This window comes from Coregonus lavaretus (assembly GCF_964263955.1).
Source record: "Coregonus lavaretus genome assembly, contig: HAP1_SCAFFOLD_5475, whole genome shotgun sequence".
Taxonomy (NCBI): Eukaryota; Metazoa; Chordata; class Actinopteri; order Salmoniformes; family Salmonidae; genus Coregonus; species Coregonus lavaretus.
Window position 1 is genome coordinate 26,359 of NW_028165171.1, and position 11,786 is coordinate 38,144.

At 44.1% G+C, this 11,786-nt stretch overlaps 1 protein-coding gene across 1 annotated transcript in view; it reads right to left on the bottom strand.

Annotated features, from left to right (window-relative positions):
* Positions 1–10,975, bottom strand: part of LOC311116199 (DNA polymerase zeta catalytic subunit-like) — a gene marked incomplete at both ends in the record, with an annotated part of 35,913 nt that extends 24,938 nt beyond the window's left edge. Inside the window, 4 exons of the mRNA XM_084191321.1 lie at positions 777–940; positions 8,770–8,844; positions 9,186–9,375; positions 10,453–10,975. Coding sequence (XP_084047447.1) covers positions 777–940; positions 8,770–8,844; positions 9,186–9,375; positions 10,453–10,975 — 952 coding nt within the window. The remainder of the gene's footprint in view (positions 1–776; positions 941–8,769; positions 8,845–9,185; positions 9,376–10,452) is intronic.
* Between the last annotated feature and the right edge of the window lie 811 nt (positions 10,976–11,786).

The following is an 11,786-nucleotide window of genomic DNA, read 5'->3' on the forward strand; positions in this document are numbered from 1 at the left end:
GAGGCCTACAAACCTGACTCAGTTACACCAGCTCTGTCAGGAGGAATGGGCCAAAATTCACCCAACTTATTGTGGGAAGCTTGTGGAAGGTACCCGAAACATTTGACCCAAGTTAAACAATTGAAAGGCAATGCTACCAAATAATAATTGAGTGTATGTAAACTTCTGACCCACTGGGAATGTGATGAAATAAATAAAAGCTTAAATAAATCACTCGCTACTATTATTCTGACATTTCACATTCTTAAAATAAAGTGGTGATCCTAACTGACCTAAAACAGGGAATTTTTACTAGGATTAAATGTCAGGAATTGTGAAAAACTGAGTTTAAATGTATTTGGCTAAGGTGTATGTAAACTTCCGACTTCAACTGTGTGTATATATATATATATATATATATATATATATATATATATATATATATATATATATATATATATATATATATATATATACACACACACATACATACATACATATCTATATCTAGACAGAGGAGTAAAGAAACCAATAAGGAATCACATTAACCCTCTGTTCCCCCACCCAGACTAAGTCATGAACTTAAAACAAAAAAGAAAAAAAAGAGTAGGATGCTAGACCTTTACCCTCACCCCTCCCTTCCTCCCTCATACTGATCCCCCCCACACACATTCAATAAGATGCAGTAGCACCACCGCACCCTATCCCCCCCACTAATTTTTAAGGTTATGATTGGGGAGGGGAAACGGATTCTGGATCTGTACTTAGAAGAAACTTCACCCCGGAGAGTCCCTTACCTTCGCGCTGCTGGCTCCGGCGGAACTTGACGGCTCCCAGGTTGACCATGTTCATGCCATACAGGTTGTAGTCGATGAATAGCTGCAGTAGGTAGGGGATGTGGGCCTCATGGGGCTGGTAGCTCTTGTTCATCACAGCACCTCCTTGTAACAGCTCACACACCCTGGAACCACACACACACAATAAGATATATACTTTGTCTACTATTTACAGACATTTACTTTGCGTACAGAAAAAGCAATGTGTTCCAAAATCCACAACAAAATAAACAAATAAGATTGTTTCATTCAATATGCTTTCACAAAACACCATTCAAATCTCATTCACCTTGTAGACCTAGTTGTTGGAAAGATACCGTGACATAGGGCTGGGCGATATAACTAATTAATTCAATTAATTAGATGTTATGTTTTTGCGCGACATTCCAAATGCCTGTATTGTAGAATCGAGGTTTGTTGTATTTTTCGTTTTCATGAGCGTTTATGTCCGCTTGTTCTCATGTTGTCTTGTTGGCCTCGTCTTGTTCGCTCCTTCTGTGCTGTGCACTTTCCCATTTACACCAGAGATCTGTATATAATGAAGAGATGCTCATGTCTCCGCCCTAACAATGGGAGTCGTTGTCCCAAAGGCATGAAGGCAGGCGACAAGCTTAGGTTCAAAATAAGCGCATAGATACGCATTGGGCTTATTTTGGACAGATTTTGGCGAGAGTGAAACCTCTCACTTAGTCTCTTTCTCCCAAGCCCCTCCCCCTACCAATCAATCACAACAACAAAGATGAGCGATCCCTTCTTCCTCTCTGACAAACGGTTTCAACTCCCTATTTGCATTTGGTCCAACAGAATTGGGCATATGGACACCGAAACACATGGAGACATTATTTTACTGTAATAGAGAAGTTAAACTTTCGAACCATACCCTGTTTAAACCATACCCTCAAATTTCAAGCAAAGCAGACACTACTGAAACGGAAGTACCAATGAACATTAATTCTGTAAAATGTATGCTCAGTTTGTCGCGCACCTATTACAGTACCACGTATAGCTAGCAGCATTTTTGTCAAATAAAGATTGTTATACTAGCTGTTCAGTCTGTGTTTTATAAATGTGCAATAAGCATAAAACAATTATATAAGGAATTGGCAACTCATTCTCATTCTGAGAAATAAGGTAGGCCACTCGATTTCAACATCTGAACAAAGTGGACAGCCAAGCATGCTGTTCAAACAGTTGGACAGAAGGTTGTGTTCATAACAATTCAACTGTTTTGCCTTAATAGCTGAATTCAGAGCTTGTGAAATTATACCTAGATCCATGGCTAAACTTGAAATACAAATATTAGCTGGCTACTCACTAGCACGTGGGCTTGTGCTTGAGAGTTTTTGAGACCGGTGTTAATTTTCTATAATGCCTGCTACATTATTAGTGAATGTGCATTATGCATGGTTCTGGTTAAATTTGTAACAAAAAAGGCATTTTTATAGACAGACCTGAAAGCCAGATCAGTGATTATTGCGAAAAAAGCAGGTACAACTATTTTGACAATTTTCTAGTGTGGCTGGATCTGCTGGATGATCGAGATTACTCCCTAAGGATTAGTGGTCTACCTTCCTGATCCTGTGACTCTGCGGTGAGGTCGACAGTGTGATAGGGGAGTATAAGTCAATTTGAAAAAATTGTTTCAACAGAATGTGTTGTTTTTCTATTTGACATTTGTCTTAGAAATTTGTATTGAGAATATTGGTAAAAGTAATAATTTGTCATACAGTTCATGCTTGTCTGGATTTCCTGAATCAGAAATGAACTAAAAACTGTTGTTCTGACCTGTCCTCTCTCGATGTTATGGTGAGGGTGACTACAGATGGTATCTAAACTCAGCAAAAAAAGAAAAGTCCTCTCACTGTCAACTGCGTTTATTTTCAGCAAATGTGTAAATATTTGTATGAACATAACAAGATTCAACAACTGAAACATAAACTGAACAAGTTCCACAGACATGTGACTAACAGAAATGGAATAATGTGTCCCTGAACAAAGGGTGGGTCAAAATCAAAAGTAACAGTCAGTATCTGGTGTGGTCACCAGCTGCATTAAGTACTGCAGTGCATCTCCTCCTCATGGACTGCACCAGATTTGCCCGTTCTTGCTGTGAGATGTTACCCCACTCTTCCACCAAGGCACCTGCAAGTTCCCGGACATTTCTGGGGGGAATGGCCCTAGCCCTCACCCTCCGATCCAACAGCTCCCAGACGTGCTCAATGGGACTGAGATCCAGGCTCTTTGCTGGCCATGGCAGAACACCGACATTCCTGTCTTGCAGGAAATCACGCACAGAACGAGCAGTATGGCTAGTGGCATTGTCATGCTGGAGGGTCATGTCAGGATGAGCCTGCAGGAAGGGTACCACGAGGGTGGAGGTCTTCCCTGTAACGCACAGCGTTGAGATGACCTGAAACGACAACAAGCTCAGTCCGATGATGCTGTGACAAACCGCCCCAGACCATGAAGGACCCTCCACCTCCAAATCGATCCCGCTCCAGATTACAGGCCTCGGAGTAACGCTCATTCCTTCGCCGATAAATGCGAATCCGACCATCACTCCTGGTGAGACAAAAAAAAACGTGACTCGTCAGTGAAGAGCACTTTTTGCCAGTCCTGTCTGGTCCAGCGACAGTGGGTTTGTGCCCATAGGCGACGTTGTTGCCAGTGATGTCTGGTGAGGACCTGCCTTACAACAGGCCTACAAGCCCTCAGTCCAGCCTCTCTCAGCCTATTGCGGACAGTCTGAGCACTGATGGAGGGATTGTGCGTTCCTGGTGTAACTCGGGCAGTTGTTGTTGCCATCCTGTACCTGTCTGCAGGTGTGATGTTCGGATGTACCGACCCTGTGCAGGTGTTGTTACACGTGGTCTGCCACTGCGAGGATGATCAGCTGTCCGTCCTGTCTCCCTGTAGCGCTGTCTTAGGCGTCTCACAGTACAGACATTGCAATTTATTGCCCTGGCCACATCTGCAGTCCTCATGCCTCCTTGCAGCATGCCTAAGGCACGTTCACGCAGATGAGCAGGGACCCTGGGCATCTTTCTTTTGGTGTTTTTCAGAGTCAGTAGGAAGGCCTCTTTAGTGTCCTAAGTTTTCATAACTGTGACCTTAAATTGCCTACTGTCTGTAAGCCGTTAGTGTCTTAACGACCGTTCCACAGGTGCATGTTCATTAATTGTTTATGGTTCATTGAACAAGCATGGGAAACAGTGTTTAAACCCTTTACAATGAAGATCTGTGAAGTTATTTGGAATTTTACGAATTATATATGAAAGAGAGGGTCCTGAAAAAGGGACGTTTCTTTTTTTGCTGAGTTTATATGCATGGAAGGGATAATTAGCCCGAGAATGGTGTGAACCTCAAAACCCCCTCTAACCGGTTGAAGAAATGGTGTTCAGTATGGTCCTGCACCACTTCTACCGAGAGACCTGAGTCCGAGCCAGCAACCTGTACACAGCATCCAATTGAAGCTATCAACTGCCTTTTCTCTCATGCCTTTTCTCTCAGGAGTGTGACAGGAGTCCACGTGGAGTGAGCATAAGGTACTCGACATTGAAGGGTATTGATTCAGTTTTTCTTATTTTTAAATCATTCATAAATTCTGCAACAAATGTTACTAAGATTTGCCAAGTTACTGTTCATATTTTTCCTGGAAGGAAAGTAGTTCCTTGAGAGGGGAACGTGAGAGAAAAATTAACATGTAACATGTTCACCTGCTTCGTTTAATATTAATAGTTAACAATTATATACTGTTCTACTAATGCTGTGTTTTTGTAAAGGGATGGTTTCTACTCCAGCTCCCTGCAGCTAGTCTAGGTGTGTGGTCAAGGACATGGGTTTTACTCAAGATAGGGGTATCTGGAGCTGACAACTGATTTATGTATGGTTTGGTGATAAAACCTGCAAATGCTATTCATAGAATGAGTTGGTGTTTGTGTAATGTAAGGTACCAGGGAGAGATGGCTCAGGTAGGGGCCAAACCCTGGTTTCCATACAATGAGAACAGTCTTCACAGCAAATGCTATCTGGTTGGGGGGATACTCCTTTATCATACAACAAGTCTCATCTTTTGACCCATTCCACACATCTGCTGTTTGTCATGTAGACTGAGAGGGTGTATCGTGCTATAAAATATATTTGTATTCTTTGTATGTGAGAGCTCTCATCCCAACACTCAAGAGTGTTGGGTCGACCAGCCTTATTATTGCAATAATTAACCGATATTAAATAAAGATGATTGTTTGAAGAAATGACAAAATCTCTCTCACTTGATTAGAATTTCCACCACATAACATAATTCAACACTGCCACGCTTCACTTACAAATTCAAAGCCCCATAGGTATATTGCATATCTATGAGGGTGCTTTTTAAGAGAGAACTAACCACATAACATGGAAAACAATAAACAATAGATATTCATAGAAATAATACCAGCACAATATTATAGATTCATGCTCATATTAAGAAAGTCCTAGAAAAGGCTATAAGCATGTCAGCCCAGCCTGCTCAGTTCATAGGATCCAATTGTTCCAAAGAAATTGAAAAAGGAAGAGAAAAATACCTATAAATATCGCACGACCAGTTCTTTATGTCCATTACATGCACGCTGCCTATCGGCAGAGAGACGTATTTAATGTAGTCTCACTATATCCTGTTTTATTCCGACAAAAAGGAAGAAGGAACATACATTCTAACAGCCGCTAATGTCAGCCAGTAAAAATGTGTCTTAAGCAGGCCGCCCACGAGCCTCCTGAGTGGCGCAGTGGTCTAAGGCACTGCATCGCAGTGCTAACTGTGCCACTAGAGATCCTGGTTCGAATCCAGGCTCTGTCGCAGCCGGCCGCGACCGGGAGACTCATGGGCGGCGCACAATTGGTCCAGGGTAGGGGAGGGAATGGCCGGCAGGGATGTAGCTCAGTTGATAGAGCATGGCGTTTGCAACGCCAGGGTTGTGGGTTCGATTCCCAGGGGGGGGGCAGTATAAAAAAAATTGTAACTGTAAGTCGCTCTGGATAAGAGCGTCTGCTAAATGACTAAAATGTAAAATGTAAATGTAAGCATCACACTACCCATAAAGGGATACATAAGTTTAACTTACAACCGACCCTGATACAGCCATGGCACGATAGCAAAGACGACATGCATTACTGACAATCCAGAGCGAGTAAAACTGAAAAACCAACCCTCTCTCCACCCACACACATTGTTTTTATTCCAGGGTCGTTGCTCTATCACTGCAGCTGTTTTACACATAGGCCTATAACATTAGGATCAAGAATATAAGGGTACCGTAAATAGCTCATGTAAAAATATATAATATACTTCGCGCTTAGAGAAGTGCTTCCATAAGCCAGTTATTGTGTTGGCTCTACCGTTAGCTTTAATCAGTTTAACCCAGTGTTAGCCAGCCGCACACTAATAGAGACAACAACCCCGTTGACAATACCCAATCCATTTGCCAGTGTGTATCGGAACAATAATATTGAGATGTATTTTTTTAATGTAAAAAGATAATGACACCAATTATTTTAGGATTGTATAGGCTTACTCCAATAGAGAACCTAGACAGGTTATGTATAGGCTTATTCCAATAGAGAACATAGACAGGTTTTTAATTCTGTAATACTTTATCCTAGCCCTACATTAGATCTATTCATATTTATTACGTTTCATCTTCAATTCTATTCGTTCCGATTCACATCCGCCAAAAAGGGCTGCACTATATAACAGCTTTTAAGTCATAATATATCCCGATCTCTACAATGAGGCCATATCATATTAAAAAATTAATAAAAAACTTGGCATTTTATAAATTAAATAAATATTTTGTTTGTTTAAAAAATACTTTATATTCGCCTTTCCCTAAATCAAAACCTGATTTTAAGTCCATATAGTCCAAAGTTCGTTATTGCCTAAATAAAAAAAGGATAAGTCCATCATACTCATTTCGCATTCCCAAAAGTCCAACCTTATTTGAAGTCCACATAGTCTACGGTTCTGTACTGCATGAATAAAAAGAAAAATCATGCATACATTTTTTAAAGAATAATAATTGAAAAAAATGTATTCATAATTGTAATGTGTAATGCGGTGCGCAAATGTGTGTCGGGACTACTTCCGCAGGAAGTAGCTATCACTCACAGCCACGTTGTAATCTTCCGAGTCCTTGAACATTTGGTTGTTTACGTAATATTTATCGACCACTAGACAAACATTCTGCTTATCTGCTCGGAGCCTTTTGAAAGTGGGGTACAGGGAACATCGTCTCTCCATTATTTCATTAATAGAGAATGGCGTGTTCTTCAGCTCCCTACCCTGTTGTAGCAAGGCAATCTTCATTTGAAACCCCACCTCTTTAAGGAATACCTGGGATAGGCTAAAGTATTCCTTCTAACCCCCCCCCCCCCCCCCCAAATTGTAAAGTGGTTATCCCACTGGCTATAGGGTGAACGCACCAATTTGTGAGTCGCTCTGGCTAAGAGCGTCTGCTAAATGACGTTAATGTGCCCTTGAGCAAGGCACTTAACCCTAATTGCTCCTGTAAGTCGCTCTGGTTAAGAGCGTCTGCTAAATGACTAAAATGTAAATGTAAAATTTAGCCTAGCTACTATCGGACAGGGCATTCCCTCACCCCTGCCACCGAAACGGTGAGCCCTTTGAAAATCAATTGTATTCACCTGTTCGTCCGTCATCGTAGAGATTACGTTTTATGAAAACCTTGACTTTTTCCTCCTTTGACTGATAGTTTTCGTTTTCATTCTCCTTTATTAACATTATAACAATGTTCTTCATACTTCTGCACTTTAGATCAAGTCATTCGGCTTTCATTGTTTTATTATCATACCGTAGCCTCTCCGTAGAGTCCACGGTAGTTTTCAATATCTTATTTTCGCTCATATTTCTTCCATCATTTTATTACTGTAAACCATTCCTGTTTTTAAGGCCTCAACCTCCCCCAGTAGCCCAGGCAATATATCCAGCTTTTTTAACGGTTCGCTCATGCTTGTAAGCAATGCTCTATCTTCTGGAGACATAGTTATAAAAACATCCCCCTCCAATGTTAAATTTAGAATTTTAAAATGGCGGCTTCCCTTCCGTTTTGCTCGCAGAGCGAGGAAAGGTCTTCTCTTGTTCGCTTCGATGTATCTGATTCTTTTTCGAGCATATCAGAATGCTGATCAATAAATAGTTCAAGGTTCTCTACATTATCCAGAATGTTTGTTTGGCAGTGATCAGCTAATCCTCAGTTTTATGATTAATTCATGGGACAAGCTGTGCCTACCACGCTGCCACCTCATCAGCCCCAGTCTTTGTCTGTCCTATATTAATAATAATAATAATAATAATGTAGGCCACAGTGACAGTTCACCCGAGTGACTGATCTGAAATGAGACAGGGGCTCTAGACGTCGGCTCATAAACACCCAGTCAGGCCGGGGAGCAGACAGTGTGCCAGTTAGTCTCTCTCCTCTCCACCCTCCGAATCAGTCCCCCTCTACCTCTCCTCCCCCAGTATCAGTCCCTCGCTCTCTCAGTATCAGTCCCTCTATCCCTCAGCATAAATCCCCCTCTCTCTCAGTCCCTCTCTCCTCTCAGTATCAGTCCCTCTCCTCTCTCAGGCCCTCCCTCCCCCAGTATCAGTCCCTCTCCTCATGTCTCTGAACCGGTGGGTTCAGGGGTGCTACTGAACATTGAACCTCATTTTTAGGACTCTCTCTCACACACCCCCTGTCTAAAACACACACAGTGAGTGCTCTGTACTATATAAGCCTGGCAATCAATATCAGTAGAGTGAGCATCATAGTCATGAGCACAGTCAGAGAGAGAGAATACCACTCTCCAACAAGAGAAACACAGGATCAATGTTAAGACAGGCTATTGCAGCTCAAACCAAAACACAGACCAGTGAGAAGCGCCAGCTAAGGCAAAACCAGTAGAACACCCTCCTCACCTTTTGACCATCTGAGGGTTGTACAGATAGATCTTCATAAACGTCTTCTCTTTGGCATGGTATCCATAAAAAGGACTGTGGAGAGAGGGAGAGACCACCGTCAGACAAACCTCTTGGGAAACATCACGATACCGGATTATGGACATGACCTATCATTCACCTTCTAACATTGACACTTTCAGCCTCTAGACTAAACTCTGGCCCTTTCTCAATTAGTATTTTCTTGATTTCTCATGTCTTCCCTCTTCGCCTCCCACTCAAAACCCATAGGGAGGAGAATGGCTTAGGGGAGGAACATTGTGCCATCTCCTGCAACGTGGAATCGAGAAAAACTAATTGAGCAAGAGCCTCTGCTATGTAGTGACTGACCCTACTACAGAACAGTGATGTCTAAAAGAGAGGGAGCGGGTACTTACATGCCGGAGACAAGTGCCACCTTGAAGACGTGTTGTGTGTTAGAGGAGGGGTTTCCCATGGACACATTGAGGGCCCTGTCGATGCTGAAGGCCACCTGACGCAGGTAGAGCTCCGCCTGCTGCCCGTAGCCATCGTAGGGCACATAGAGGTAAGGGAAGATGCCATGGAGGTGGAGACACGTCTTCTGACCTGAGAGACAGGAGAGAGAGAGGACAAGCCTGGTTGAGAGGGAGTACTTTAGACATGAGTTTGTGTTCATGTGAGAGACGGGAAGCTGTGGTGCCAAACTCAGTTGGTTACCTCAACCCATAGTAACAATTGTGAAACTGGCACAGAGTCAAAAGACAAAGCAACTCAGCATTATACAGCGACATAAAACGAATTAAAGTAGTAGCCAGACTCAAAGTTAATTTACCAAAAAGCAAGCGTGCTCACTTTAAACACATATTTACAGCCTGTGATGCAGTCAGTCGAGTGACATGACTTCTTTTACTAAGAGACTTAAAACTAGACTTGCACACAATGGAGATGGATTGGCCTCTGCTTAGGGAGGCGGGAATTCACCCAGTCCAGTAAAACAACTCTGACTTACACACTTTCCAACCACGGGAAGACAAATACCTCTGGGAAGACAAATACCTCCAGCCAGCCAGCCAGCCAGCCAGCCAGCCAGCCAGCCAGCCAGCCTTGCTCAGACAAACTGATGAAAACAACAAAGGCATGTAAAGGAGCCTTGATTCATGAGCGCACGCCACCACACAGAGCATAGGAGGCCATTAGCTAAATAACTGAGTGGATAGCAGAGGGGGGACTCTCTCCATGAGGGAGTGGGGGAGGGGGGTGGATGACTGATGTGGGATGAGGTTATCCTGAAGTCGTGTAGCATGCAAAAAAAAAAAAGTGTGTGTGTGACGTCACTAAATGGAAGCCAAGCCATCTAGACCTCACTGATTGACGGACCGGTTCAGGTGTGGGCTATTCCAGGCCTAACCTCATCACCAGGCTAGCTTGGGGAGGAAGTGTGATGCACGTGACTATTCCAGGCCTCACCTCATCACCAGGCTAGCTTGGGGAGGAAGTGTGATGCACGTGACTATTCCAGGCCTCACCTCATCACCAGGCTAGCTTGAGGAGGAAGTGTGATGCGCGTGACTATTCCAGGCCCCACCTCATCACCAGGCTAGCTTGAGGAGGAAGTGTGATGCACGTGACTATTCAAGGCTTAATATCAGACAGTAATACAACCTACTCTATAAGAATAGGGACCATGCGGCTGTAGGAAGAGACTGGGGACCATGCGGCTGTAGGAAGAGACTGGGGACCATGTGGCTGTAGGAAGAGACTGGGGACCATGCGGCTGTAGGAAGAGACTGGGGACCATGCGGCTGTAGGACGAGACTGGGGACCATGCGGCTGTAGGACGAGACTGGGGACCATGCGGCTGTAGGACGAGACTGGGGACCATGCGGCTGTAGGACGAGACTGGGGACCATGCGGCTGTAGGACGAGACTGGGGACCATGCGGCTGTAGGAAGAGACTGGGGACCATGCGGCTGTAGGAAGAGACTGGGGACCATGCGGCTGTAGGACGAGACTGGGGACCATGCGGCTGTAGGACGAGACTGGGGACCATGTGGCTGTAGGAAGAGACTGGGGACCATGCGGCTGTAGGAAGAGACTGGGGACCATGCGGCTGTAGGAAGAGACTGGGGACCATGCGGCTGTAGGAAGAGACTGGGGACCATGCGGCTGTAGGAAGAGACTGGGGACCATGCAGACCAGATGTCATGAGCGACGGTAGGACTGACAGATGCTGTGCAGTGCAATGCTGCAGCCCGCAGTCCCCTGGGCCCAATTGTGGAATTTGGACTCAAGGCATGGAAGATTTCTGCAGAGAAAACAGCCTACACAAAAATAACATCTAGCTATAACTGGAACCATGCAGAGGGTGACACAGGATGTTGTCAAAATATACTGGAATCCCATTATCTTTTTCTCAATTAAGGTTTCCTCGATTCATTGTGATTCTTTACATTTTACATTTACATTTTAGTCATTTAGCAGACGCTCTTATCCAGAGCGACTTACAGTTAAGTGAGTGCATACATTATTATATATTTTTAAATCATTCTGGCCCCCCGTGGGAATCGAACCCACAACCCTGGCGTTGCAAACGCCATGCTCTACCAACTGAGCTACATCCCTGCCGGCCATTCCCTCCCCTACCCTGGACGACGCTGGGCCAATTGTGCGCCGCCCCATCAAAGCCATTGGAGAAGAAGGTCAAAGAGCAGGGACCTTGGAAGGCGAGGAGATAGAATGCAAGCCACCACTAAACATCAGACCACCAGTGCCATGTTGAGGTGGGTGTGGGCATTCAGACAGCGTCAACCAAGAGAGAGCAGCTCTCCAGAGAAGCACCCTGTAGATAACTGTAGCAAGCACAGCATGTGAACTGATTTCGACACACAGGCATCAACAAGCACACCAGACTAGACCTTAATAACCCTTCACATCTACAGAGAGCAGCCCCATCTGACATCCAATCCCTTTCACCACCACAAAGAAACAGACAGTGCACTAGGCAGACAGAGTGCCTT